General features: G+C 42.0%; 1 protein-coding gene across 1 annotated transcript in view; it reads left to right on the forward strand.

The window, feature by feature from the left end:
* Positions 1-15,933, forward strand: part of map3k22 (mitogen-activated protein kinase kinase kinase 22) — a 50,894-nt gene that overhangs the window by 30,396 nt on the left and 4,565 nt on the right. Inside the window, exons 6-16 of the mRNA XM_034706908.1 lie at positions 1,737-1,836; positions 2,258-2,374; positions 2,795-2,909; positions 5,988-6,121; positions 6,930-7,003; positions 9,056-9,117; positions 10,619-10,690; positions 11,230-11,394; positions 13,009-13,157; positions 13,281-13,412; positions 15,477-15,606. Coding sequence (XP_034562799.1) covers positions 1,737-1,836; positions 2,258-2,374; positions 2,795-2,909; positions 5,988-6,121; positions 6,930-7,003; positions 9,056-9,117; positions 10,619-10,690; positions 11,230-11,394; positions 13,009-13,157; positions 13,281-13,412; positions 15,477-15,606 — 1,250 coding nt within the window. The remainder of the gene's footprint in view (positions 1-1,736; positions 1,837-2,257; positions 2,375-2,794; positions 2,910-5,987; positions 6,122-6,929; positions 7,004-9,055; positions 9,118-10,618; positions 10,691-11,229; positions 11,395-13,008; positions 13,158-13,280; positions 13,413-15,476; positions 15,607-15,933) is intronic.

Raw genomic sequence — 15,933 nt, forward strand, 5'->3', positions numbered from 1 at the left:
CTATAAAGAGATAGTGGGTTGCGGATTCTTCAAAAGCAGAAAGCCAGAAAAGAGAGCAGAAGAAAATGCTGGAGAGAATCTCTTTCTCTTTCCCTCCTTTATTTTGTCAGGCTGTCTCCTGTATTTTCTCTCTCACACGTCTGTAAATATCTCCACGTCTCTGTATCTTTCACTCTGTCACTCTTTAAAAGAGGAGGGAAAGACACACATCCTGCTGCTTTTGCTGCCGCTCCAGATTTTTCTCTCCCCCCTCTTTCCTCTCAGGAAGTTTCCCATCTGCCTTTGTGCTGGCTTAGTGGAGAGGCCCAGTGGTGTTGAAACAGTGGCCGATGCACACACTGATTGGGAAGCACACTCATGCATGTAGAGTTTTACAAACACGCACACACTCATATATACACATCGCTACAAACACTTGCTGATAAGCTCGATGTGTGCACATTCTGTCATACACGTAGGCGCACAGTAAATGAGACATTCATATTTATCATGGGGGGATAAACTGACACTGTCTGTTATCGTTGCATTGATGAATGCCCCTTCAGCATCAGCTCGCTCCTCTTAGTGACCCAGCTGACCTGTCCATTTTCCCCTTGTTACCATAGAAACACTGTCATAAATTTCCCTAGAAAATGTTCATGTACAGTCTTTGAAATTCGTACTTATGTAAGAGAACCGTAAGCTATGAAGACTGAGTAAGACCTTTAACAAAACTAGGAGACATTGTAGTGTTTTTTTCTTTATTCTCATTCTCCTCTCCCTTTCCTCTCACACACACACACAGTAGTGTGAGTATCATATCACGCCTGCAGGCTTGTGTAGGCATTGGGGAGGCCAGACGTGGCCATTGCAAGATAAAGGGATGTCTCCTTATGCACCTGCGAACAGCCACAAATTGTGACTGGGAAAGCGGCTTGTGCCTTCTCACATCTCCGAAAGTCCAATGGGGCAACCCCTCTCCCTACCAAGATGCAAAGAGATGGGTCCAATGACCCAGTCACAGCTGTTTTCAATTAGGGTTCATGACTCAGTCATGGTTGTTTTTGATTCAGACTCACCAACATTCTGCACCTATATCTCCCAGTGAGTGGGATGATGTGCCTGTCACGTTGTTGCCCGCACCATAGGAAGAATTATGATCATGATGTCCAATCAAAATTTTGTAAAATGAAGATAAGGCATGTCTTTGAGACCTTTTGTGCCACACATTCCCATTACTCTTTCCTATAAAAATCACTGTAACGCAGGGGCGCTGGTGGCCTAGCGGTCTTAGCGCCCCACGTACAGAGGCTACAGTCCTCGTCACAGGGGTTGCCGGTTTGGTTCCCGGCCGGTCGACCATTTCTTGCATGTTTTCCCCCGCTCTCTACTCCCCACATTTCCTGTCTCTCTTCAGCTGTCCTATAAAATAAAGGCAAAAAGGCCAAAAAAATATAACTTCGTTCAGATGCATAGATGAATAAAGTTTTTTCTTGGATTGAACTTCAGCTGGACTCCTAGAGTGATTTGAACTTAACATTTTTTTCTTCAAGGAAGACTCAACACTTTTGAGAAAGTGAACTTAGATTGAGACCAGGCAAAGTGTTTTAGAAATGATTACCCTTCAACATGAGCAGGTATAGCTCTCAGTCTGATGCTAATTTACCCAGATTCCTACTTCAGAGTGTGTGAAGAAGTCTGAGCTTGGAAACATAACACAACACTAATTTCTTCCTCTGGCCTCTTTTCTGTCCCAGAATCATCCCGTTCCAGAGGCCGCTGAAGATCAAGGAGCTGCTGCAGAAGGTGACCGAGGCCTTTGGGCAGCAGATGGACATGTACTTCATGGAAAAAGAGGTATACAAACAACTAGTGGACATGGACTGCCAGGACTCTACTGTACCTTTCAAAAATACTGATACACTATGAACACCAAGTTACTCCCTTCACTTAACCCTTGTGTTTATCCATTGAATGCACCTTAATAAAATCAATTTAGATGTGGAAAAATTCAAGGGGGGATTCTTATGCAAGGTGCTTTAATGAGAAATATATCAAGCTATAAAATGTAATAGTCAGCTTTTTTGCATCTTAAGAACTTTTTAAGAATTTGTTATTTTTGAGTCTGTCCTTGGAAGTTAATGCAGATTAAAAAGGACGTAACATGAAAACATCTACACTACGTAATGAATACACTGATGCTTTAACATACATGGCGCCATCATGGAATAATGGGGAATGTAAAGGTCATGCTCTGTATGTTTTCTTGTCCTTTCAGCTGCTGATGCCCATGAAGACTCAGGAGGATCTTGATCAGGCGGTGTTGACGTTGGGCTGCAGCACGGGGACCAATGGGCTACTTAGGATACTGCTAAAAACTCCCAAGAACAACCATGTATGTTCTGTACAACATTTCTCAAAGACATACAACTGGGCATAAAATACATTTAAGATACAATATCGTTTATGATACTTCCAGATTTAAATCAGTATTTCTACTCAATATAGAGCACTTAATTCTGTTGAAGCTTGTAGATAGTAGCCATACCATGCAAGCTGGGAACAGCTGCAGGTTTGTCACCTACTGACACAGTGAACGCGGCTTCATGAAGTCATTCTTGTTTTAAAACTATGTGACCTTTAAATGAAAACGCCAGTTGCATCAGCCACTGTTTTCGGAACTCTGTTACTCAGAGGAAGTTGCCTTAGTGAACCGATGATGTAACTAGACAATGATGTAATGCTATTCTCATTTCCTCTCCTAAACCTGTTCTCTTTCTCCACTTCCTATTCCCCTGTTTTTTTCACTTTGTAGTACCTACAGGTGAACAGTAGGGACAAACAGAGCGAGATGAAGTCATCACGGTCACTGGGAGATCTTAAGGGCTCCCTGCTGAAGGGTTCGGAGAGAGTGCGCAAACACTCAACAGGTGAGCTGGCACAGTAATACACACACAAAGAAATGTTCATTCATCACTGCAGTCAAAGGCTGTTAAAGCTTGAGCAGGAGCTGTAAAGAAGTTATTTCTCCCAGTCTCAACAACTAAGAGGAGTGAGAAAAGCAAAAAAACATAGTTACAACAAAATGCTCCTGATGCAAGCTTTGTTCTCCACCTGCTAGGGCCTCAAGGGTGGGCTGTCAGAGTGAATTTACAACACAGAGTGATGCTGCTGTCATAGGAATGTTAATAACAAGATGAGGGACATGCTTTGTCAGAATGGAAAAATGCAAATTGAAGGTGGAAGTGACAACTTTAACAGCCAGTGAGATGTCCGGTCAAAGCAAGGACAAGTTTCTACTCTCATATCAAACAGTCCTCTGTCTGTACCCTCACCTTGATATTATAGCAGTTACAACTTAAACTCTGGAAATGCTAGCTATAAGGGTTGAATATTTGATATTGAAGGCACTTATTTTTACTCTTGGTAGAAGGAGAAGATTTTTCCCACTTTAATCTTGTTGTTTTGTATTATGATGCAAAGGAAACGGCTAGCTCGACTGTGTTCAAAAGTTACAAAAATGTCAACAAGAATCTCACAGGGTCATTCTACAGTATTTTCCATTTGACATTCAAGCCAACCAAAGACTGTAGTAAAGACCTGCCATGTAACCTGGCAAATTGTCGTCTTCTATTATGAGCTATATATCTTGGCCAGGCTCAGTGACTTTGTGGATAGCTGTTAGCATCATAAGACGTTGAGTTGGGCAAAATTGAAGGTTTCGATTCTGAACCACTTGCTCTTCTTTCATTATCTGGATGGCTAACTTAGCTAATTCTCTGATATTACAGGATTCATCTTTACATGTTTAAAGCTCAGTTTGACAAAAGTCTATTTGCTTTTTCTTGCTTTCTGAGATTTAGATGAAGAGATTTTTTTTTAACCATGTATTTCTTCTGTCTGTTTTCTAAACATGAGCAGCAATTGTTAGTTTTGCTATCTTAAATCAATCAATCAATCAATCAATCAATCAATCAATCAATCAATCAATCAATCAATCAATCAATCAATCAATCAATCAATCAATTAACCTTTATTTATAAAGCACCTTTCATACAAATCAAATCCAACCCAAAGTGCTTTACAGCGATTAAAAAACAAGAAAGAAGCAGAAATAAAACTATGGCAAGGCATATTAGAAAATAATTATAATAATAACAATAATGATACTAATAATGATAATGATAATAATAATAATAATAATAATAATAATAATAATAATAATAATAATAATAATAATAATACAAATATTAATAATAATAATTAAAATTGAAATAACATAAAATAGAGTAATGCACACCAAAAATAAAATATGTGTAATTAAAAAAAGTTAAAGCATCAAAATTAAGAATACAAATAGTTAAGATAAATAGATTTAAAAAGGGTAAGAATAAGAGTTGAAAATAAAACTAAGGCTAAAAATATCAATAAAACTTTGTAGATAAATAAAATAAATAAATTAATGAATACATAAATAAATAAAAATAGAATAAGGTAACCGGTAAAATTACTAAAATAATGAAGCAACATTTAAATCAATATTACAGTAAAAGGTAAGTAATAAATTGTTAAACCCTACATAAAAGCCAGACTGATTAAATACGTTTTTAGTTTACATTTAAAAGTCTCTATATCTCTGTCAGCTCCCCTCAGATCCTTCAGCAGGCTGTTCCATAGTTTAGGAGTGTAGTGGGTGAAATCAAATGTTTTTGTTCTGCTCTTAGGAACAGCTAAAAGAGAGGAGATAGGAACAGCTAAAGACTGGATAGGAGGCTTGTCTGGCTCTGTCTGACAGTAACAAATTAAGATATCTAGTTTCTTGCTAGCTATCTAAATGTTAAACGATATGAAACTAATGTTTCCTGTCTCAAAGCAAAGAGTATAAGAGTGATATCATTCTTGTCACTTCAAGGCAAGAAAGAAAATAAGCCTAACAGTGTCAAACTCTTCCTCTCAGAGACTCAAAGGCCCTTTTTTCGTCATGTCATGCTCTTTGGCTAGATAACACAGCACAGTCCAGCTCTGTTATCCCCCCTGACTTGTTTGGTAACACAGCATGAAGGTTTATTTTGCTCTGTGAAATACTGAGCTCTCCCCTGCCTCTCATATCTGAGTCTTTTCACCTCCCTTATATCACGGCTGTCCAGAAAGGTCAATGTTTCAGTCGTCTCTCAACCTCAGACACATTCCGAAACGACCAGCACTCACCACCTATCGTCCCATTTGCATTTTCCCATAGCAGCTGAAGTGCTTCATGATAGATGTCAACGCCAATCTCTATCACGTAGCCCCCAATAACATCAGCGCTGTCATGATCGCGAGTCTCATAAATTGTATAGAATCACCCGCCTCGCTCTCTCTGGATTCCCCCCACCAGCTGCCAGTCAGTGAGGCTGAGAAAGAGAAGTGGAGGGAGTGGTGGCAGATGAGAGGTGACAGGAGAGCAGTCACAGTGGATGGTTGAGTGAAGATGTGATGTGAGCCCGGGTACCTCAATGACGCATGGCAGTGGAGGAGTATGGTTAGAGGGAGTGGGAAAGTGAAGTCAAGAAAAGGGAAACTCAGTAAGAAACAAGACTGTTTACTTTGTCATTTAAGCGTTTCTATACATCTTAGCACCTATCGACCACTGTGCATTTTTCCAGTCTTCAGTCAGTGACAGTCAGACTTCCAGCTCTTACTGTGTCAAGGACGAGCGCTCAGACTCTGCTGCTGCTCAGGGGAGCGTTTGTCACAGTAATTGAGGTTAGAGGTGGCGGCTGTGTGGTTTAGTAAATCACTTCTTGTAGTCCTGGCACAGTTGAACTTGTACCCATGAATAACATCATGACGCCATTTTCTCCCCTCTGCCCCTTGGCTTTCATCTCTTCATCATCTTTCCTCCCTGCTCACTCCACTCTTTGTTCTTTGAATCTTCTTTTCTCCTCCTTTTTTTGTACTTCAAACATTTTCTCCTGTGGCTTATTTTCTGCTGTCCTCTTGCTCTACTTTTTCTTAAAATTTCACAGGTTCCCTGCATACAGGTCGGACGTCACCGCCTCCTGGCAGCGTCCCTGAGGAGCAGCAACAGATTGCCCGCCAGGGCTCCTACACCAGCATCCACAGTGAAGGGGAGTTCATCCCTGAGACCCAGGACCAGAATGTAAGGAGCATGAGCATTCATTTACAAAAATGCTAATGTTTTGTTGTGGCTCAGTGTCCAGATTTTACTAATCTACCTGCTATAGTTTAATAAACTCTCCTCTGGAAGGGTTGTCAGAACAGATAGGACGGACACAACTCGAGTCTCCTCTACCGACACTTGGTGGCTAGAAGTTATTTGACTCTTATTAGGTTGTAAACCTGCAACATAAGCACAAAACACAACTCATAATTAACCACTACAAGTTTACATTCATTCTTCTTTGAAACATCAGCACTAACAGTATACAATTACTCACCGACAAGGCGTACAAGTCCTGAAGCTTAACCATGTGAAAATTAAACTTAAAGGATTAACTACACTTTTTGGTAAGCCCTGCCCACTCCACACACACAGGTGGGAGATCAGGATACTCCAATCAAATAAAGCCATGTTATGATCTCATGAAACACCTATCACTTAAATAGAGCAACGGATGCAACTGCTGTAAAGTTATACACTCAGTTCATTTGCTTATAATTCTTTAACCTCATAATTTGGTGTATTTCATGCATCCTTAAAAGCATGACAGATCATTTTTCTCAAGGACAGGATGCTCACAGGGTAGTTATTCTCAGGAGTTGGATTTTTTCTCCAACGTAATTTATATTAGGATATTAAAGAGACCTGTATAAGACAAACTCATCCACTCAAATATGGCTTGACACTGCATTTTCAAACACTTCTCTATCTGCACTGCTTTATATTCTGTCCCACATGACTGCGTACTCAGTAACCCTCTTTCCCTCTGTGTTATTACATCTGTCAGATGTTGGATCCTTTCAGGAGCGCAGACAACTCACTGTCAAGCAGCTGTCAATCAATAGATCAAGCACTCGACAGGTGAGTCATCATGGCGTGTGTGATTTATGACCCTTGTCCATGTGGATTTATATTTATGATGTATACCTTTTGTAATGCAGACCAGTGTGTTATTTATAGTTGCTCTGTGTCATGAAGTTAAAACTTGGATGTGATCTTGTGTTTTGCAAACTGGCAAACAGGAGAAAGAAAAAGACTCTTGGTTAAGTTTCTTAAACAGTGTCCAAGGTTGGCAGCTCTCCCTGACCCTTCCCGCTCTACTGCCTATTTTGAAAAAAAAAAGAATCAGGTCACTTTTGCTGTTGCCATGGCGACAAAAACTCTTATCTGGACGCCTGGATTCCTCTGTTATCATGAGAGAGACTAACAGAGACTGAGTGGGAGACGTAAAAAAAAGTGTGGGCAAGAACATGCCGCATGAGAGTTAAAATTGAGCCAGAAAATGAAAAGTGGTGAAAGAGTGAAGTGGAAGTGAAGTGGGAGGAGTGGGGGGGGGGGGGCTAAAGGGGGTGGAGAGGGAAAAGACTGAATGTGATTCAAGGGGAGAAAGAAAAGTGAGCAAAAGTCAGACTGGGAGAGAGAAAGAAAGGGAGAGAGAGTAGAACGGAAACAGCTCTACCTGCACGAGGCTTATCTAGGCTCCAGGCTGCAGAACAATGGCAGGAAACGAGTGCATGGAACTTTTCCCTCCATGCGGGCATGCGTGCCCCTTATCCAGGGTCTCGTGGCCCCACGCCGCCCTGCGGTCAACAGAGACGTCACTCTCTGTTGAGTTGGTGGGGCAGTGCTGGCCTACAGACAACCCAGGGGGTGGAAAGCTCGATTCACATCAACAAGTTTAATGATCGAAGGCTTAGTTCAGCAACTGTTTACATGTAGATTTATTTTGTTTTTATTGTTGTTGTTGTTGTTTTACTATTAGTGATGCTCTGCAGAAGTGTTAGAAGTCAAGACATATTCCCCTGAGCGGATAATAAAGTTTATTACAACATATAACAACACTGTCTATTGTATACCATAGTTTATAGTTTGTAGGTTTTATCATATGTCATATCAAATATCATGTCACATATCATGTTATATTGTATGTCATATCATATTGATCCATATCACATCCTATCATATATCCTAACATATTAAATCAGGTTTTATCATACCATGCACGACACGTCATGTCATGACATATATCATATATCATCATATCATTTGAGGTTTTATCATACCATGTCATGATATTTGATTATATGATTATACATGATATATGTCATGACATTTCATTGTCATCATATTATATCATATCATGACATGTCATGACATATATCATAAATCGTATCCTAAAATCTTATATAGTGTCTTATCATAGTAGACAATTGTTGTTTAATGTCACATCATATAGTATCATATTATGATGGTATTGTGTCATATCATAAGCCACATCACGTCACGTCACCTAAGGCCACACCACGCCACGCCACACCATGTCACGTCACGCTACACTACGCCACGCCAAAAATCATTTGAAGTTTCAGATCAGCAGCTGTAGCCAGACTCCTCTCTGCAGATAAGAAGGGAAATGATAGTATCTTGATGGTATTGTGTCATATACATGTGCCATGCAACGTCACGTCATGTCACAGCACGTCACAGCACGTCAAGTCACACTACTCCCCACCATGTCACGTCATGTCATGCCAAGCCTTGTCATATCACATCACGTCCCACCACGCCAGGTCACGTCACGTCATGTCACGTCACGCCACGTCACAACACCTCACGTCACGTCATGTCACGCCACGTCACGCCACATCATGTCACGCCAAGTCATGTCACGCTGCACCACGTCACGTCACGCAACGTTGCGCTACATCACGCTATGCTACGTCGCACCACGCACAGCAATACCATGCAACACCACGCCAGACCACGCCAGACCATGCCACGCCACGCCACGCCAAAAATCATTTGAAGTTTCAGATCAGTAGCTGTAGCCAGACTCCTCTCTGAAGATAAGGGAAATTACCAGATGAAAAAGCAAACCCTTTTTTCAACTCTTTTCTTCCTTTGTCATTCCAGCCCTCCTTTTTCCCAGAAGAACCGGGATAATAATTACCTGAACCTCAACTATGAATACAAAGGTAAGAGAGGAAGAATCTGCAGCATTTTTAAAAGCTCTGTTGTTGAGTTAACTCAGCTCAAACACTGAACAGAGAGAAAGAGGAACTAAAAGCATGTTCATTATAAAGTTTTGTCTGTTCTGACTTCTCCTTTTTTTTTTAGTTCTGTGGTAATTATAGCCACACAAGTAGATTCTCAGGAAAAAAACTAAAGCTCTGCTCATGCAACTCCTGATTAGCTCAAATATTCTCCATTAAAGACGCCTTCAGGGAGACGATTATTTGATGGAAGTAAATACTTAAAATGAGGAGTGGGGAATTTGGAAAGATATTAAGTATCTTGGTTGTGTTTTTATATCTCAGGAGGCGATGAAGGCCGTGTGATAGTATCATAACTCTTCCTGCTTTATCTCCCACACACTCTCCCCTATGCAACCTTTGTCCATCTCCTTCTCCCACTCCTTCTTCCCTCCTTGTCTGCATTTTTTCAGCCTCCAGTACCTAAAAGACATCACTCCTTTCCTGTCTTTTATGATCATTTCCTTGCTCTTGATGCCACCCCCCCTTATTCCCCTCTGTCCCTTGGCTCCCTGTCTGTTCTTTTTTCCCTCAGAACGCAGATCAGATGGAGCAGGATGACAGATAGTGCCACACTAATCCTCATGAACAGAAAAAACATAGCAATCTGAGCATTTTTTCCTCTCCTGCACCCACCTCCCATGCTGTAAAGTGGGAGCGCTGCACAATGTAAACACATGCTGTGGATTGTGGACTGTGGGAGCTTCATATAGCTGCAGCTCACTTGGGCACGCATGCTTGCACGTGCACACACACACATTCGCACACGCTCTCCCCTCCCAGATGTAAAGCTGTGTGGCCCTTCCTGCTGAGGGCTACAGTATTTGTTTACCATTCCCAGTGAGTAGATTTTTCCTCTCCATCCCGCGCTGCCAAACACAAAAAATAACTCCCGTCTCCATGGGATACGGCCACAAAAAAACAGCATGAGGGGAGGCAGTCATCTGACAGAACAGCTGCTTTCAATTGCAAGTGGCTCCGCTGCTCTCCCATTCAGTGTGTGTGTACATGTGTGTGTGTGTGTGTGTGTGTGTGTGTGAGAGAGAGAGAGTGAGTGTCAGCGCTCGCCTGCGTCAGCAGTGCTCCCCACCTGCCTTTAGTTACTGCTCCACTGGGTTCAGAGCTAAAAGGCTAAGCTAGCACACATGAGCTGTTCTGAGCTTTTCTGTCTTGGCTGCAGCGAGGCGATACAACAACTCTGTTCAGTGTGTGAGAAGCTGTCTTCCATCCCGCTGCTTTTGATTTGACATGCAGGAAAAGAGCACAAGAGTGAAGCGTCTGTCAGATGTGATCAGTTAAAACTCTTCTCCTCGTTATGTTTGTGTTTCTTCAAGCAGTTTTAACCCACATTGTTGAACTTCTGATGTTGCTCGCACTGTAAAACATAATCCAGTTGCTCATTTGCTTTGTAACTGACAGCCCTGCCTTGTTGCTCCCTCTCCAGGTCGCCACGGAAAAGGAGGGACTTTCCCTCGCCAGTTCCAGTTGCCAAATCGCAGCAAAGATTACGGAGACCGTAAGATACCAGATTTGTTTGAGCAATAACAGGCACACTTTTACTGCACAGATTAAACCCATTATGTTACTATGAGTGGAGGACAACACAGACACTTACATGCCTCTACCAGACACTCCTACAGATCACGTTTGTTTTAATCAGGGCAGAACTGATTATTCCTGACTCTTGTTCACATCTTGGGCATTTTTTTTATTGCTCTCTGGGTAGATTTGGTACATAAAGTTCTGGCTTGCTGTCCAAGGCAGCTGCTAGTATCTGCTTACTCAGAGGCTAACCTTGACTAGCAGTGATTTACGTTTCCCTATGGTGAACCCGAACTTGTATGAAAACACAGCGCCCTGCTTCCTGTCTGAGAGGAAGTGAGACGGAGTGGCCAGAAACACTCTGCTCCGGCTGACTCTAAGAGCTCGCTCTAAGCACAACACCTGTAGAGTACACACAGTGTGAAAATCCCTCACAGGATAAACAACAGAAGCAGTGGCCTGTGTGCGCAAAGTCATTAATACGTCTATTTCTCTTAATATGTGTGTTTTCAGGTCGTAGGACACTTCCGCGCAGCTTCATGCCACAGGAGAACCTGTTTCAGCTGGTTCCCTCCAGTCGCACCCGCAGTTATACCGGAGACAGTACGCTGCAGTACAGCGACCTGCGCTCACTGGGCCGCACGGCTGACAAAAGCTGCCAGCGTGGGACAGCCAAGTGTAAGTAGAGCTCGAAAGATCTGTAAAGAAGTTGTTAAAAAAATAAGAGACAGGAAAACACAAAAGGAAAATCCCGCCCCCCATAGAAACACTCACAGCCCTGGATTAATTGAATTTGCAGGAGTCTTTTCTTTTTTTATGATTTAAAAGCATTAGTTTTTAAAAACATTCAAATAAAGACACACAAATAATCACAATACAATAAAATAAAATAAATAAGAGGGTTAGGGTTAGGGTTAGGGTTGGGTTAGGGTTAGGGTTAGGGTTAGGGTTGGGTTAGGGTTAGGGTTAGGGTTAGGGTTGGGTTAGGGTTAGGGTTAGGGTTGGGTTAGGGATAGGGTTAGGGTTGTGATTAGGGTTAGGGTTAGGGTTAGGGTTAGGGTTAGGGTTAGGGTGGGGGTTTAGGGTTAGGTTTAGTGTTGGGGTTGGGAGTTAGGGTTAATAAAACCTAAAAAAAATGGCTAATAAAAATAAGAATCAAACAAAACAAGACAGAGCAGAACAAACAGACAAAAACAACAACAACAACAAAAGCAGACAAAGCAAATTCAGACAAAAAGAAAACATACATTTGACGCATTATTTACAGCAAAGAGCAGTGACCATAGCCACTCGTATAATAAGAGAAACATATCATACCAAACACCTACCGATATACAGAAGTTCATAATTATGCTCATAGGCACATGTATATGTATATGTACACATATTAAAGAAAATGAAAATAAATACATTAATTAAAAGAGGGGGTACGGGGTGGCCGATTGGTTTTTAACACTATTAAATACAAAAAGAAAAACAAAAATTATTGGTCTTTTTTGATGATGGATCATCAGACACTCCAACTCTCACTGACCTAGAAAGCATAAAAAATTTATCAACATTTGAAATGAAAGATGGATAATAGTAGCACTTACATTTTCAAGCAGATTTTGTTTAAACAAGGAAATAGTAGAGTTTTAATTTGGTGGGCCAAAAACAAGAACAGTCTTTTTTCTCTTTATGATATTCAAACTAACACAAGTTATTAGAGATAACGTTCATTAAAACTACATTTCACATCTGGCAGAAAAAATCCCCCTAAGTTGCCTCTCACCTGCATCACCTTCATCTCAATCAGCCCACATGTTTGTTTTTCCCAGAAATTGGCTTTGTCAGAAAACAAAAAACAAGTTCACAAGTCTGGTCACCGTGTCTGTCTCCGGTGTTCTTCTCACCCACACACGACCAAACTCACCCACACAAAACCACACTGTCTAACCTGACCGCAGAGAAGTCTCAGAGTCTAGAGCGCTGAGCTGCTACGATGCTCTTTTTAGGTTTTGTCGACTTTCTTTCGGCTGAGCGTGGTTTGACTCAGATATCAGGGCTTTCCCCTTCTGAGAGGGTCTGCGGTGGGAATCATTTAACCACCCCGCTGTGGATTTGACGTCTGGAATCGTAAAAAGTTTCCTCATGAGTTACAGTGGGATTTTGTGGTGGGTTTTGACGCATGCCTCGGTGTTCAGTGTTTGCTTGAATCAGTATATCACAGTGGATCTGTGTGCCTCTGGGGGCTCGGATACTAAATGACTTACTGCTGGGTTTTCATCATGTGGTGTCTTGTTTCTGCAGCGCCCAGGGCGCCAGTCAACTGGCGACAAGGAAAGCTCCTGGGGCGTGGGGCGTTCGGGGAGGTCTACCTCTGTTATGACGCCGACACAGGCCGTGAGCTGGCTGCCAAGCAGGTGCCCTTTGAACCTGATTGTCAAGAAACAAGCAAGGTGAGAGAGAACATATCAACCCCTGGATTATTTCAGAGCAGTTATTTCAATATTCCAAATTTAAAATGATGTATATTTTAATTGAACTGAACTATTCTTGATTCAAACTCTTTGATCCTGTAGGAGGTGAACGCTCTGGAGTGTGAGATCCAGCTGCTGAAGAATCTTCGCCATGAGAGGATAGTTCAATACTACGGTTCTCTTCGGGACCTCGAGCAGAAGAAACTCACCATTTTTGTAGAGTTCATGCCTGGGGTGCGTATCCTGCAGTTAAAGTCACGTGTAACACGCCAGCAAGACAGTTGTCTTAACAAACGATGTCTGAGAATTTGATACGGTTGTTTCGGCTGTGCACACATTTCACTACGAACCTTAAATCAAACCCTAAGCAGCCACATCGGCTGAAAAAACAATCCTAAAACGTCACCAGCTGTCATCAAACATGTCCTCTGTGGTTGATGTCAGCAGAACAGCTCACTTTATGAGATCATTTCTCTCTAAATGAGCGCCTTAATGAGCTGCTGTCGCCTGTGGACCCCGTCACTGCGCCTGTTGTTAATATTGCCTTCACTTCTTCTTTTTGTTCTGCGTGGCGTTGAGCGCCTCAGTCGCACATTGTCCTGAACTGGAAATGTTTATGTTACACTGGAGTTGGCTGGCAGCAGCAGGAGGGGAGGTGACAAAAGCTGAGTTGGTGTGTGACCGCTCTGCACGGCCGCGCTGCTGTGGCTGATAACACTTAAGTCGCCCTCGGGTGGTGTGGTTTAAGGGCAAGTGTCCCTCTGAGAGCCAAGAAGCTGGAGAGGTGTCTTGTTGACAGCTGAAAGTGAACGCAGAGAGGTTTTGTTTTCACTTTTTAAGTCCAAAAGTGCGTCACAGGTGTTGCTGGATCGGGCCTTTTGCTCTTGAGGAACTGAAAACAGGAAATGAAAGGAAATGCAGGACGTTGAAGGCGTTTGGACTCCTAACGGAGCACATTTCTCTCAGCACAAAGCCTGTTTTTCATACTTGAAATTGGCCCAGAGGCTGTTTCACAATAACACCAATAAATCCCCTTCAGCTGGAAATATTATTGCAAGCTTGCAGCCACTTCTGTCTTAAACCATTGTTGTATCAGACACTGAATTATTAAATATTGACCATGCATATCCTTCAAAAGCTGATTTTATTACTCAGCTGGCATCTCATGGGCCAAAAGAGACTTTTCAACAACCTCATTCAGGTTTATTTTCACATGTTGTGCCTTATATTAAATGATTTTGTAGTTCTGGATAGAAACCTGTGCTCCATTAACTTGTCCTTCTTTCACAAAAGTGATACTGCTGCTGTAAAACGCAGCTAGTTGTAGTCAATTACATTGTGGGCCACACCTGCCACATGCTCTGGGGAGATGTGAAGCAAGTTTGCCTGATTGTTACCATTATAGTAACAGGCAGCTTGTAGTTTTATGTGTGTGAGTTGATAGTGAACAATTTGTTTCATTTGTAACCGTTGGTCTCTGTGGAGTAAGTCGTCTAATTGGTTCATTTTACGCCATCTCGTTGCCTCATTCAGATTACTCTGAAGTTTGCCTGTTTGAAAACAGCAGGAAGAATCTTCTCATCCTGCAAGGAGGTTTTTAGTTTAAGCTGCCACAGCAGTAATGATATTATTTCTTATAAGATGGTACCTCTATAAGCTAAAGTCAGTTAATAGTCTGATCACGGTTTGTTCATGAAAATACCTTTACGTTAATAGTTGGCTTTTCAGTTCAAATATGAGACGTGTCCGTTGCTGAGCATTGACATTTAGGTGGACCAGGTCTGGCAATGATGGCATTGTATATATGATGGCATGCCACATCTGGCCTGATTGTGGCTTGGTTTATGTGGCCCAGATCTGTCCATGCTGCATCTGGGCTGATTAAGGTTGAGCTTGTGATTAAGCTGGCCCATGTGTGGGCCATCCCTGGCAAACTATATCTGGGCTACTTAAGGGCTGTCATTCTTTACTGTATGTTGGCCAAGTCTAAGTGTACTGTGGACCAGAACCGGGCCAGGCCAATATTGCTATGTGGGATCTTGTAAAATTTCATATGGTACCATACTGTATCGCATTGTATTACATCGTACTGAACTGTATCATAATGTACCATATCATACTGTACCATATGGTATTGTATGGTGTACAATATCGTATAGTATTGTATCAAATCATACTGATGTTGTAGTGTTCCATACTGTAAACCAACACTCCCACCAATACAACAATTAAAGATGCATTTGTCAACCTTTTTTGAGTGCCTTGAATGTTCTTAAATCTCTCTTTCTCCCCCCTCAGGGCTCAATAAAGGACCAGCTGAAAGCCTATGGGGCCCTGACAGAGAAGGTGACAAGGAGATACACCAGACAGATCCTCCAAGGAGTCTCCTACCTGCACAGCAACATGATTGTACACAGAGACATCAAAGGTAAGCGAAACATCCAGCCAGCAAAGGTCAGGAAGGGAGTTTAATTGGATTTGTAACCCACACTTTGAGACACGGACGGATCAGGCAGTGTTAAAAACAGTTCTTTACGGTTCATTTTGCAGCAACTGTTACTGGAAACGCCACAGATCCATTCATTTTACTCTGGTAGACATTTCCTCATTTGCCGTGTACCGAAGGAGCCTGGAAAAAATGTGCTATTTTGAACTCCCCTTTGAGATATATTAGGCTTCATGCTGGTGAAATCGGCTGGGCTAAAAATGTCCAACACCGGATGGAAAGGCTTTAGTTTGGCTGCCCGCTGCTTTG

This window comes from Notolabrus celidotus, chromosome 17 (genome assembly GCF_009762535.1).
Source record: "Notolabrus celidotus isolate fNotCel1 chromosome 17, fNotCel1.pri, whole genome shotgun sequence".
NCBI classification, from domain to species: domain Eukaryota; kingdom Metazoa; phylum Chordata; class Actinopteri; order Labriformes; family Labridae; genus Notolabrus; species Notolabrus celidotus.